This window comes from Carcharhinus amblyrhynchos, chromosome 12 (genome assembly GCF_965287045.1).
Source record: "Carcharhinus amblyrhynchos chromosome 12, sCarAmb.v2.hapA, whole genome shotgun sequence".
NCBI classification, from domain to species: Eukaryota; Metazoa; Chordata; class Chondrichthyes; order Carcharhiniformes; family Carcharhinidae; genus Carcharhinus; species Carcharhinus amblyrhynchos.
Genome location: NC_137335.1, coordinates 49,567,665 through 49,582,699, shown reverse-complemented (window position 1 = coordinate 49,582,699; position 15,035 = coordinate 49,567,665). Strand labels below are relative to the sequence as shown.

At 39.5% G+C, this 15,035-nt stretch overlaps 1 protein-coding gene across 1 annotated transcript; it reads left to right on the top strand.

The window, feature by feature from the left end:
• Positions 1-21: 21 nt before the first annotated feature.
• Positions 22-14,790, top strand: nsl1 (NSL1 component of MIS12 kinetochore complex). The gene is made up of 6 exons (XM_080200502.1): positions 22-252; positions 526-610; positions 5,638-5,768; positions 7,112-7,169; positions 10,586-10,656; positions 13,856-14,790. Exons 1-6 carry the CDS (start codon positions 121-123, stop codon positions 14,129-14,131), a joined length of 753 nt encoding a protein of 250 aa, XP_080056628.1. The 5' UTR covers positions 22-120; the 3' UTR covers positions 14,132-14,790.
• Positions 14,791-15,035: the final 245 nt, after the last annotated feature.

Sequence of the window (15,035 nt, the reverse complement as noted above, 5' to 3'; positions counted from 1 at the left end):
CCGTGTGATGCTAGGCCGGACGGAACTGTTGTTTCAGGCTTCGTTTCCTGGCGGACAGGGAGAAGCGGCGGGAGAGCCGGCAGCGCGGCGGTTTGAGGGTTTGAACCGAGCGGCGGGAGGATGGAGGCGCGAGAGGGGCGCGTGCGCTGTTATTCAAAGCGCACGGTGACGGCGGCGCTCGAGCGGCTAGTGGAGCCGCTGCAGAGACGGCTGGAAAAATTCCCGCAGGAGGGAGAATGGGAGGTCCGGAAGGTGAATGGGACCCGGGTGTCAGCCTGGGAAAGGGGAAAGGCGGGAGTTAGATCGGTAGGGAAGGGGACTTGGGGCGGGGGGTGGAGAGAGAGTTAGATCTGGGGGAGGGGGGGAGAGAATGATTTTGGAGGGGAAGAGGGAGATTAGGGGTTGGCGGGAGAGAGAGATTGAGAATAGTCAGGGGTTTGAGGTGGTGGTGGTGGTGGTGGGGAGAGAGGTTGGGATGAATGGGGAGAGATTGTGCTTGAATGTATGCGATCATTCTTTTTGCAGGTATTTGAAACTGCTGTTCAAGAGAATATCCTTGTCAATGGGCTCTTATGGCAAGAGGTCTCTGAGGAAGAGGAACTGAGATATGGTATGAATTTGGTCCAATTTTCTTTGCAATTTCTAAAACTAGCAGTCAAAATATTTAGTGCAAATTGAAATACTAATGCAACTGTTTTGCTTTAAAAGAAACCAAAACATTAATATGTAACCTGATCGTGAAAAAGTTTATCAGTCACAAGTAGGTTCACATTAACCACAATCAAGTTACTGTGAAAATTCCCTAGTCGCTATACTCCAGCGCCTGTTTGGGTACCCTGAGGGAGAATTTAGCATGGCCAACACATCTAACCAGTACATCTTTTGGACTGTGGGAGGAAACCGGAGCACCCAAAGGAAATCCAAGCAGATACGGGGAGAACATGCAGACTCCACACAGAAAGTTTCCCTCGATCATTCCTAAATTTCTTTTGGTAGCCACATATCAAGGTCAGAATAGCAAGGTTGAACAGAGAAATTTTTTGGAATGGTATACATACAGATTGAGGCCCAGTCTATAAATGAGCAGTAATAATTCACATCATAAGCTCAAAAGTGGGGATTTTTCCTCACATGTTCACCACCATTCACGATGACTCATATACTGGCACATTCCATGTCCAAATCCAGCAAAAGCTGGACAATATCCAGGCTTGGGCTGACAAGTGGCAAGTAACATTCGCATCACACAAAAGATTACCATCACTGAATTCCCTATTATCAACATCTTGAGGGTCGTGGCATAGTGGTTAGCACTGTGGCCTCACAATGCCAGAGACCCAGGTTTGATTCCCAGCTTGGGTCACTGTGGAGTCTGCACACTCTCCCAGTATCTGCATGAGTTTCCTCCAGGTGCTGCAGTTTCTTCCCACAGTCCGAAAGACGTGCTGATTAAGTGTATTGTTCATGCTAAATTTTTCTCCACTGTACTTGAACAGGTGCCAGAATGTGGCAACTAGGGGATTTTTGCAATAATTTAATTGCAATGTTAATGTAAGCCTACTTGTGACATTAGTAAATAAACTTTAAAAATATTATTGGCCAGAAACTGAACTGACTCCCATATAAATACTACAGCTACAAGGGCAGGTCAAAGAATCATGCAGTGTGTAACTCACTCCTGACTCTTTAAAGCCTATAAAAAATTCACTCACTTGGATGAGTGCAGTTCAACAACACTCAAGAAGCTTGCTCCCATCAAGGACAATGCTTGACTGGCACTTTATCCACCTTCACTGCCTCCACCACCAACACACAGTTGTAGCAGTGTGCACCATCTACAGGATGCACTACAGAAACTCACCAAGGCTCCTTGATAGCACCTTCCAAACCAAGACCCATTACCATCTAAAAGGACAAGGGCAACAGGTCCATGGTGACATCACCATCTATAAAGTTATCCATCCTGAGGTGGAAATATATTGCCATTTCTTCAGTCATTGGATCAAAATCCTTTGATTTATTATCGCCACATGATTTAGTTTATATTGAAAAGTGTTGTTTCTTGTGTGCTATACAGACACAGCCTACAACACATAGAGAAGGAAAGGGGAAGGTGCAGAATAGGTCATAGCTAGGGTGTACAGAAAGATCAACTTAATGCAAGGTGGGGTCTATTCAAAAGTCTGATGGCAGCAGGGAAGAAACTGTTTTTGAGTTGGTTGGTATGTGACCTCCAACTTTTGTATCTTTTTCTCAATGGAAGAAGGTGGAAGAGGGTATATCCGGGGTGCGTAGAGTTATTAATTATGCTGGCTGTTTTATTGAGGAGCTCAGTCCCTAATAGCACTGAGGATGTACCAGTGAACTGCAACAATTCAACAAGTTTGCTCACCACCATCTTCTCAAGGGCAATTAGGGATGCGCAACAAACGCTGGCCTGGAATCGTTTTTTTTTCTGGGCAAGTTCAGATTTGCTCTTTATGCTCTCAGTGCACGAAAGAAACAGCAGAAATGGTTTCCCACCTGTAGATGAAGGGGATAGGGCTTAAGTCACCCAAATTCTGGTTGAGAGCGGTGGAGGGTGCCATTGCACATGTGCAACAGAGACCTGTCACGCAGCCGCTGACAGCGTCCACGAAGCACTCTCCATCCAGGTACCATAGGGGCCCACAGCTTATTGCAACAACAAACACCCCCCCCCGCCTTGGCCAGCCCTGATTATCTCCCTTTCCCCTCACCAATCCCCAATGCAGAGTACGCAACAACCCCCGACTCCCTTGACACTACCTGATGTGTGGTGTCTAGTTGGCACTGCTCATGGGATACCTCTCGACCTCCTCAAGGGCCTCAATGGCCTCTGGTTCTACCAGCAAAGCCACCGTAACTAGTCCCTGTTGCTGGGAACCAACTATAATCCTTGCCGGTGAGAATCTCTCCCGGCGAGGCCAGAGTCCAGTGAGCCCAAATGATATGGTCTTGGACTCATTCAATCTGTGCAAAATCAGATTTGAATATATTTAAATAAATTATTCAGCTTTGTGCCGGAAATGGGCGTGAGGCTGATTATGCTGGATACCCTGGATAAGGCAAGAAATTGGGTGCAAACCTGATTACTTGTCTGTCACGTGATCTTATTGGCTTGGTTGCCCATCGTTGACAGGGCATAATGGTAAGATCATCTCCTGTAAGTCACATATTGGACTCCTAAGTTACCTGAGTAATCCTTGACTCCAAGAGACTTGCACCTCCAAATGATAGCCACAAGGTGATGTGGCACTCAAAGGTTGCTACTAATGACTCAATTGACTTAGCTGGTTGCTCACTAAAAAGCGTATACAGTGCTCATGGTGGTTTAAAATGCTCTTTGCATTCAGTAGATGGTGTAATTAGGCTCTCAAATAGACTCTGTGGCAGCTAATCTGGTTTCTTGTAGAGTGGCAATGTTGACATCTGGCTTGTGTAACTCATGATCAATTAATACATTTGGTGTGGAGTGTATATTATCAATCAAGGGCACATAGTCACCACATTTCAGCTTCGAAGCTGAAAGGTTACCTTTGTTTTCTGCATAGTCTGGGCATGGTATTTTAGGAGCTATGGACTTACCTAACAACCTCTTGACCTAGTAGGCTGGGCTCCAGAGGAAAGACGAAAGCCTGTAGGTCTGAAGCCTAGTCAACTGAAGGAGTTGCCAGAAGGTGCTTACTTGAGAGAAGCACTAATGGGACTCTTTCTAATGGGACTGTACCCCCCTTGTTGTCAGGTTCACTGCCCTGGCCATTACCTCTTGGAAATGTTTTAACAATAAGTACTGAAGAAAATGTCATGTTAGATGTTGTTAAACATGCAAAGTGAACAGGTAAATGACAAATGGCCCAGTAAATTTGAGTTGATGCAGTTTGATGGGGTAAATAAAGAGGTCACTTATTCATTGAAAAATATCTAAATTGAGGAGCAAAGGAATCTAAGGCTACATATTCACAAATAATTAAAAGCAACGCAAGTTAAAGCAAGAAAAAATTAAAACAGCATTGGAATTCATTTCTGGAGGAATATAACTGAAAATGAGAGTTTAAACTTGTACAGAACCTTGGTTAGACCATATTGGTCACTATATTACAACACGCATTCAGAGGCACTGAAATGGCTAAAAGGGTTACAAGGATATCAAAGCTGAGAGATAGGGAAAAGTGAATAGGCTAGGACTCTTCTTGAGAAAATGAAAGGCTGGGGGATGACCTTATAGAAGTCTTTAAAATTATGAAGGGGTTTGATAGTGTAGAGGCTGGAGGATATTTTGACTTCTGGGAAAGTCCAAAATCAGAAGCCATATATATTGTTGTAGTAAAAATTACCACTTCGGAGTCAGACTGGATGGACAACAATATAATTTATTTAATGAAGCTTCGTGGAGAAAAGGGACCAGCACTCCACAGTACTGGACAGCTACCTTCTCTCGATGAAACAATAGAAGCAGTCCGCCTTTATATCCTTTACACAATAGGTGGACTGGACATGATTATCACATCATTATGGTCAAATGGGTACAACATTTCTTAGCTCATTATTATAGACAGATACAGCCATGATCGTTTCAATATCACATTGTTCCACGAATGGGTACATTTCCCCTTTATCAATGACTGAATTTATTCCATTCTTGCAGTACATGGTTCCTTTGTGTTTATGCATTCCTGTTCTTAATCTCCCTATCAGACCCCATTATCCCAGGACTATTTTTATCTCTTAAGGTGCCTGGCTTCCTGAAGCGTCTGTTCCCTGTTTTAATTCAATTAACTGTCTGTCCTGTGGTTTAAATTTTAAGTGATTGTGTTTGTAAGTCAGTGCAGGTTTAATGCCTTTTAACCCCTTATGTGCCGGACAGCTATTTTTATGCCAGGTAACCATCTTTATGGCTTTTTTTCCACCTTCAATATGATGGCCACTAATAAATCCAATAAAGAATTCAGAAGGAATTTCTTTACCTAGAGAGTGGTTGGTGATTGTGGTAAAACAAAGTTTGACACCCACATGAGGTGGAAAGTAATAAGATATGCAGATTGAGTGTGAGGAGGCTCATGTGGGGCATAAACATCAGAGACCACTTGGGCCGAATGGTCAGTTTCTGTGCAGAAATCTAATGTGACTGGTCTATCTACAAATTTTACAATCACCTATGTTGTAAATATGTATTTACACATTTGGACAGTGAAGTAACTACAAGATGAATATTTATGTCTTAACAGCAGAAATTAATAATTGAGCATAATTTGAGATTTGTGGTTGCAATTAAATATATTTAGATTTTTTTTGACATTTATAAATCAAAATGTTCAGTTGAGTACCACTATAATATCCTTGATTAATTATTTTCTTTCTTCCTGACCCTTTTAACTAAACTGAATCCATTTATCACTCTTTATTCACTCATGCTTCTGGAAGATCAAGAGGCCAATACTAACCTCATTAATTTTAAAACCTCCATATGTTATCACATTATTTAAATTGTTTGCTGGGAAAAACCATATGACTTTTTTTGTATTTGTTAAAACCTAACTTCAACGAATTATGTATCAATATTTGTCAAATGAATATTATACCATTATTAAATAACCTGTATAACTACTTTATTTCCAGGTAATGACATAAAGAGTTTAGACGATGATTTGGATGAATGTATCAAAGAGACTGCCTCAAAACGTAAGCAGTTTCCAAGGAAGATTGTTGGACATCTTGTTAGAACCATGAAAGCAGAGAGAGAATCACTAGTATGTTTACATTTTTTGGGCATATTTTATTGTGTTGAAATTCATTTTTGTATTCATTTGCTAAATGTTTTGACCACTATGTTTTATATATGACAGCATTTAACTTCTGTATTTGGTAAATAAATTAAGTTGCATATTGTAGTTGAAACAAACAATGGGCAAACTACTTTAATTGTCAAAATGTAGGTATGGCTGCACCTATTAAAAAGGTGCAGTTATCCAAACTCAAGCAGTTTTGTCAAGTCAGTAACAAACTGCAGAATTTGCAGTGCCCTATCTTGGCAGTGAAAACCATTATAAATTGATTTGAGGAAAAAACAGCTAAATAGTGGATGTTTGAAGTTAAGAGAAAAAACATAGTTTAATATTGGGGGCATGGACATGACAAAACTTAGAACAGGACCTTTTTGCAAAGAGCTCTTGGTACAAGCATTTATCTCCAATTCTAAAATGTATTGGGCTCAAGTAGCTATCTTCTGAGGGGGAATCTCTTCAACCTACAACATTAATTGCTTTCTGATGTGCCACATTCCAAAAATTAAATTTAATGGGCCAGGAATTTGGTACGGCAATAATTTTCATCATGTGCGCCATGAAAATCTCTTGTGCTCTTGATTATTCCAGCGCTAACTTTTTCTGAGGTCTTGATGTAGAACCAGTAGACAAAAATACAGCAAGTTAATGCTGTTACAGTGATTTAAATGCTGTAAGATCTTCAACTGCACACCCTGTTGTGATGTAACATATCGCTGACAGCAACTTCTGAGTTTCAAAGTACTACAGGATTTGCTGTCTGATTTGCCCTGTGGTAATTGTGAATGCTGACAGCCTCACTGTTATTACAACAAAATCTGGGCCTTTGTGATTAAGCACAGTGCTCTTATGAGAGGAAAAACTGATCCTGTCTGTTTCCTGTTGTTGCATATGATATTGAAGGAAGAGTTACAAAAAATATTTCTTGTGTGGTGTGCTGTTGGTACGTGGAATGCGTTATCCAGTATGGTGAATAAAGCAGAATGTGCAATAGCTTTTAAAAGCAAATGGTTAAGTATTTGAAAAATACTTAAGTAGGTATATAGAAGAGTTACGAGAAAAAGTTGCAAGGACAACCAAGTTAACAGTTCTTTCAGTGAACTAGCTAAAGCACAATGAGACAAGCGCATCCCTTGCTGTAAAACTCTGATTCCTGTTAGCTTGTATGAATGACAGAGGGCTGCAATGTAGACCATTCAAATATTCAACCAGCAGTGTGTCAGTGGAGGGGTCATTTTGAAAATTAAAACATTGTAACTTTATATATGGTTTCATTATTAATAATACAGTACATATTTCATTGTGTGCAGAAGCTTTATCAGCCTGCAGTAACCTCCAAAATGCAACCACAGATCCAACTTGAAGATGGTAAGCATGTGAGCAATTGTATTTTTTATCAGCCACCAAATGCCTTTCTTAGTTTCTATGCTGCCCACAACTCTAACCTAATAGGTATATTTGAATATTGTTTTATTAGGGAAAATTTAAAATTGACTTTAGGTTTTTTTTGTGGATCCTCTGGTGTCATGTGTATGGTGGATTGCCAGCTTCTCAAGAGACTGCCTTTCCTCCTCTCACTTAACCAGTAAATGATAATTCCTTTTTCCTTCATTTGGGAAGGAGCAAATTGGTTGGCCTTTACTCAGGACCTCCTTGTAAGAGCTAAAATCAAAAATTTCAAAAACTTGAAATTAATGTGGTGCCTTTACCAATGTCAAACATCTACAGAAGTGTTATTGACAATTTAATAACAATTGCTTAGGGAAATAGTAGGACTGGTCAAAAAGCTTTGATGAATAGGTAGATGTTATGTTGAGCCTTACAGCAAAGGGAAGTAGAGATGAGATATTTAGGGATGAAATTGCAGAACTTCAGGTCTACAGCCGAAGGCATGGTCTGTAATGGTAGTTTGAAATAAAATCTGGAATGTGGAAAAATGATCTTTGAGGTTTCTGAGAAGAGTGGGACAAGACCATGGAGAGGGGTGGGGGGGGTGGGTGGTGCAGTGGATTTGAAAACAAAGATGATGATAAAATTCAAGGCATTGCGGGACTAGGTGTCAGTGCAGCTCAATGAGCACAGAATGCTACTCTCCAGAAAACCAGGGAATGGAAGTGAAAACTGAAACCATTCTTTACCCACTTTTATAAGCATTTATTCAGAGATGCATATTACAAACAAGCATCTCCTAACCTAAAAACCACAGTTTTAGTCATCTTATTTTATACCTCATTTTAGAAAATGAGGCCTGTTTATTGGCACACAAGTTAATTTCCAATAAATGCAAATTAATGTACAATTAACACAGGATTGATTAGTCACCAGGAGCTAAGATGAACTGGAATTCTGGCAATGGTGTTTTTAATGAGCTCAAGTTTAGAAAGGGTAGAAGATGGGAGGCTGGCCAGAATAGCATCAAAATAGTTGAGGCTATAGGTAACAAACATGAAGGAGAACTTCAGCAGTGGATGAGTTGAGGTAGAGCCACAAACAGGAAATCTTAGACGAGGAAGTAGACAATCTTGGCTACAAAGAGGACATGAGATCAAAATCTTAACTTAGTAAAATATGATGCCAATTTTCGGTTTGGGTCTCTGATGATGACCAGGGAGAAGGAATTAGACAACGTGTAAAGTGCAGTTTGTGGTAGGACTGAAGACAATGATTTGGTATTTCCATTTATTTAGCAAATCAGCACCAGTAATGAGGTACAACAAAGTGTTTTTTTAATTATTTCATGGGATGTGGGCATTGCTCGATAGGCCAGCATTTGTAGCCCATTTTTTTCAGCGGCAAGGGCCTAACTTGAGATGTACAGTTCCCTCAAATTAGTGCAAATAATTTATCACATGACATTAACACAAAAAACATTATTGATCTCTGATCACACTCGCAGATAATCAGTGGCAATTATAAAAGAAGTTGTATTGGAATCAGTGTAATCCTTTGATTTGTTCATTGCTGTCATTTTAGTAGCATTGTCAATACAACAGCCCAGGCTAGGGAGAAGGGAATAACCAGAGGGAAAAAAAGGAGCTGCTACTTGAGGATTCCAGTGAAATCATTTCAAAACTGGAAAGATGCTTTTCCTTAGTCTTCACTGCCAAATTCAGCAATAGCGTTGTGTGATTTGACCGTTCACCTGAACTTCAGTTATGATACAAGGCAAATGAAGTTTGCACACCCAGTGAAATGAGGACAGAATGAATCTGTCATCCTAATTTCTGTAACTGTATAAATTCAGATACTTGAAGAAAGAAATTCCATGTTTTAAAATGAATTTTAGAAAAGCAATTGTGTATGCAGACACACAACCATATAAAGTGAATCCAGTTTAGTAACTTGAGGGAAATGAACCTTTGTTAATAGGGTGATGTTCTGAATTCCTTTTTTAATAATTCTGTATTTTATGTGATTGAATATTTGCCTTTGAGAGTTTGTGTGCTTGGAAATTTTAAAAGAAAGTATTTATTGATGGTATAATGGGTAACAATGCTGCCTCAGAGTTCAATTCCAACCTTGGGTGACTGTGTGGAGTTTGCACGTTCTCCCTATGACTGTGTGGGTTTCCTCCAGGTGCTTCAGTTTCCTCTCATGTTCCAAGGATGTGCAAGTTAAGTTGATTGGCCATGATAAATTGCCTCTTTATGTCCCAAGATGTATAGATTAGAAAGGATAAATACATGGGCTACAGGGATGGAACCTGGATTGAATGCTTTGTTGAAGAGTCGGTACAAACTTGATGGACCAAATGGCCTCCTTCCACATTATAGGGATTCTGTGTTAACCATGAATGCTGATTGTCCTATCCAGAACATTGATGGTAGGGTATGATTCTATATGCGTATGACTTGAGTAATTTATGGGACAGCTCTGCTAATTTTGGCATGTTGACAGTGCTGGCTGCGCCTTTAGCATTTCCAAAATTGATGCCAGACGGTCCATAGTTTTATTCCTTTTTGAATTTTCTATTGTGGTTTGGTACAACTGAGTTGGCATTTAAGAGTCAACCACATTGATATGAGTCTGGAGTCAAAGTAGGCCAAACCAAGTAATGAACTATTTATTTTAAAATGCCACCAACTGCCCTGGTGAGATTTGAACCAAAACCTAGTCTGGTGCTCAGGAATACTTTTTCAGTGACATTACCACTACATCAAAGTCACCCAAATAGTGTGGCAGAGCTGGATATCATCAGCATATCTGTGGAACTTGCCATTTCTGGGTAATGTGGCCAAGGCGAAGTATATGAATGAGAAGAAGAGAGATTAGAGCAGATATTGGTGCTATATTATACTGCTCCTTTCTGAAAATAGTGATAGCACAATAATTTTTTCTTAAATGGCTACATTTAAACTAACTTTGCTCGTAGTACAAATAACACAGTATTATCTCTGATCTGTCAATTATATAGTGAGCACTTATTACAGTTGACAAAATGGGTTTGAGCACCTTAATGTATCAGTAACTAACAATTCTAGCACAAAGATGATGTGTAAACTGAAGCAATTGTTGGATAACTAAATATAAGTGAGCTAAATAGATAATTGTGGAGCTCGCTTTGATTATCTTTGGGAGTCAGGAACTACTTAGAAGATTAAATGGATCCATAAAGTACCCAAATAAGGTAGATCAAGTACTTTCTGGAAAGATTTGGGTTAGAAATGTGGTTAACTGAATAGTTTCCTTATGATCTTAGAAAATCCTGAACCACGGTGATTGCCAACATATATACTTAATGCATAAGTATTTTTAACTGATATATTTTGCAAATGCATTTTTAGTAGCATCCAGGGAGACAGAATTGATGAGAATTGCATCAAACCTTTCTCAAGAAATGAATAATGCTATGAAGGTAAGAATTCCAGAGTAATCTGTATTAATTCATCTTCTATTTATTGGAGATTTAATCAGCAGTTCAATTTAACATTTCAGGAGTTCCAAGTTTTTGAACTCTTAAGATCTTAACTGGAACCTTTGAAAGGAACCATTTACTTGCATTTTGTTTTACACAAGTTTGGACAAGTTGCTCTACCTCTGGCCTGGTGTGAGAGATCTTGAATTCCCCAAAGTGCTATTTTAATTCCTGCTCCAGTACAGTGTTCTTAGCTAATTGTAATACTGCATTATTAAAAGTGTATTAGGTTTCTAAAATTTTTCAAAATGAAATGGATAGTTGAGAATTTAAGTGGTTGCATGTATATACTGCGTCCAGTGATATAACTATGTATTTAAGCATTCTTGTAGTGGATGTAGCAAAATAAATTCCAAAATTGCATGTGTTTGTATTGGTTGCCTGAGTCCAGAATTAAGAGCCTTTATTGCAGTACATAATTCAGCCGGTAGTTAGAAGTGTTCACTTTTTAAAATTCTCACAAAATTTAACCACTGGGTAGTAATTTCAAGAAATTAAGAACTCTGACTGCCATCATGTACAGCTCCAGTGAATGAAGTTGTATTATAAAACAGTGGGGTATAACCTCGAAGCTCTAGGGCATTGCCACGGAGGGGAGTACCTAAAGGTAGACTTGGGAGCACCCCAACCCTCTGGACATTCCCAGATAAGGATTGCCTGGCTGTTGCCTGCAAAGTTCCAATTTCTGATAGGCAATTGCCCTCACTGGGAACCATCCTGAAAATGTAATTTAAATCACAAACCTTGTTGCGATTGCAATGGTTACCAAAAAAAATTAGAACTAAAATCACTTGTAGCACTAAAGCTCCTCTACCACCGCACCCCGTATGTGAAAGTAATGGGTATATGACTTACTTACCTGCGACTGAGCTGCCTTTGACTAAGCCCTGGAGGTGTGATGCAGTACACATATCTCATCTGGCCTGAGTCGGAAGTACAATAAGAAATCTCACGATATCAGGTTAAAGTCCAACAGGTTTATTTGATAGCACAAGCTTTCAGAGCACTGCCCCATCATCAGGTGAGTAGGAGTTGTGTTCACAAACAGGGCATATATAGATACAAACTTAATTTACAAAATAATGGGATGCGAGTCTTAAAGGTACAGACAGTGTGAGTGAAGAGAGGGTTAAGCACAGGTTACAGAGGTGTGTGTTGTCTCCAACCAGAACAGTTAGTGAGATTTTGCAAACTCAGGCAAGTCGTAGGGGTTACAGATAGTGTGACATGAATCCTGGTTGAGGCCATCCTCATGTGTGCAGAACTTGGCTATCAGTTTCTGCTCAGTGATTCTACATTGTCATGTGTCATGAAGGCTGTCTTGGAGAACGCTTACCCGAAGATCAGAGGCTGAATGCCTGTGACTGCTGAAGTGTTCCCCAACAGGAAGAGAACATTCCTGCCTGGTGATTGTCAAGCAGTGTTCATTCATCTGTTATCTTAGCATCTGCATGGTCTGCCCAAGGTATCATGCCTCAGGACATCCTTTCCTGCAGCATATCAGGTAGACAACATTGGCCAAGTCGCAAGAGTATGTACCGTGTGCCTGGTGGATGATGTTCTCACGTGAGATAATGGCATCCGTGTCGATGATCCGGCACATCTTGCAGAGGTTACAGTGGGCAGGGTTGTGTAGTGTCGTAGTCACTGTTTTCCTGAAAGCTGGGTAGTTTGATGCAAACAGTGATCTGTTTGAGATTGTGCAGTTGTTTGAAGACAAGAAGTGGGGGTGTGAGAATGGTCTCGTGTTTGTCTTCTGAGGAGGTCAGTGCGGGTTTTTGCTGTGGCGCGTCAGAAATGTTGGATCGATGAGTTGAGCGCCATATCCTGTTCTTATGAGAGCATCTGTAGGTGTCTGTTGCGCTCCTCGTCTGAGCAGATCCTGTGTATACAGGGGGCTTGTTCGTAGGGGATGGCTTCTTTCGTGTGTTTAGGATGGAAGCTAGAGCATCATGAGGTTATCTGTGGGTTCATGGTACAGTGAAGTACTGAGGTCACCATCCTTGATGGAGATGCATGTGTCCCAGAATGCAGCTGATTCCAGAGAGTAGTCCATGGTGAGTCTGAAGGTAGGATGGAACTTTTTGGTGCTGTCATAGCGTTGTTTCAGTGATTGTTCGTCATGAGTCCAAAGGAAGCAAATGTCATCGAAGCATCTAGTGTATAGCTTTGGTTGAAGGTCCTGTACGGTGAAGAGGTCGGTGAGTTGGAAGTTCACGTGAGATAGGATCACCTGGATTTCCAAGTAATTTCGAGCGGAATGGCAAACCAACTCAATTACCACGTAACTGAAAGTCATGCCCCTCTATGTTGCATTATTAGTCTGTTAAGGTGACAAGAATTAAGTGCTAAATTTGTACAGCTTCTTGGATGGACTCATTTCATATGGGGCTTTTTCTAAGCTGAAATGAAAAGATTGAAAAATACAAAAAGTAACGTAGATACTAATGCTAACCCTCATTTGCGCAATGAGTAATCAAGCCATTCTGACCAATAATGTGCCAGATCCAGTCCCCAATCGCTACTGAATAAGCTTCCTACTGTTGTTCTAATTCTTCTACTGAAAGTGAGCGTGTCGAAATAGAAACATGTTTAGCCACAATGTTCTGTGTGATGCAGTGGCCTAATGGTTATAATATTGGATCAGCATTAAGATTGCACAGTGCCATGTTGGAAAATTGAATCCAATAAATCTAACTATTTGAGGGCCAGCACCACAAATTAACCATGAAAACTACCTGATAGTTGAGTTTTTACAAGTTTACTTGTCTAATTTGGGGAAAGGAGCCTGTTGTCCAGATAAATTTATACTTGACTTGTCCACAGCTTGAGAACAAAGAATAGTGATTTTTTTTTTGTAAATGCTGTTGGATGCGACCAACACTTGAGCAATTGTGACGATTAAATGCCTTCAGGAAGGAAGGATGATTTGAGGTTGATTGAGAATTTCAATTTAGAAATTGGATCACAGTTAATTTTGGGAAAGTGATTTAGCCAGACGATGGAAATTATATAGCTAATAGATAATATATCAATTGTCATTAAAGCATTTTGTAGTGTACAATTTTTATGTAATTCTTTCATGTGTATATAATTGTGATGTAAAAGTTCTAATAACTATGCCATTTTGTTCCCCAAGCATTTGCCAATGTTTATGGAGAAAGCTGAAGGATTTGTGCAAACTTTAAGTCTCATTCCCATCATGAAGCAATCCCAGACAAATAAGGCAATCTTTTCACCCCACACTGAGATGTGCTTCCCAAATAGCAGTCAACAAGCTCTTCCGAATACCGATGTCACTCCCATAGAGACTAATGACAAAAAATTGCTGAAGGATTGTAACTCTCAGAAAAGAAAAGCAGCTTCTTGCATTAATCGTGCATATCCTAAACGAAGACTGCATCTCAGCCAGTAAACGTGAAAAATATCAAAAGACTGACTTGTGCATTTCTGTTCTTGCCTTGTTCAATGGAAGTTAGACAGTTAGTAAGTGGCCGGAGTATAATCAGCAGAGATATGTGACCAAAGTTGTCTTATTCATGTTAACTAGGTAAAAGTGTGCAGTTCTGGGGAGAGCTCTGTAAATGGAAAATTAGATACTTTAAGAATTGTTTAAATAAATGCAACTTAAAGCAAAATTCCACCTTATTTACATTTGCAAAAGATTGGATTAGATTTGAATTAAACATTAAAGTTTAGCTTCTTTGTATTTCAAAATCTGACTCCATTCTATTTCATATTATGGAGATCCATTTCTATTTTAAAATTCCCTGCAGACAAGATTTTTTAATATATAGAATCGCTTAGTTTTTGTTGTTACATTTTTTCTGCTTTATTAGTTTATTCACTTTTAACTGAACCTATCGATCTATTCGAGAGCAATGTATAATTGAATAATGCCAGTTACTTTATGTTTAGTAAATATCAATTCAGTTAAAATAAGGTTGTGTAAATGCCTGCAAAATCTAAGGAAGTTAAATGTGTTAATATAAATGGATAATATTAAATGTGATAGTGTTGAATGGTGACTTTCTAACACTCTTGTATAAAATAAGCTTCATGTAATAAATAATGTGGTGCAAATTTTTAAAATGTTGTAAAGGTCAATGATTGTACATATTCAGTGTTTGTCTTTTTGCATGTTTCCCTTAAATTTAAATATGCATAGAAACATACATGAAAATAGGAGTGGGCCCTTCAAGCCTATTTTCCCCCGTTCATTATGATCATGGTAGATCATCAAATTCAATACCCTGATCCTGCCTTGCATTCTCCCCAGTATCCCTTGATCCATTTAGCTCCAAGAGCTATATCTGAAA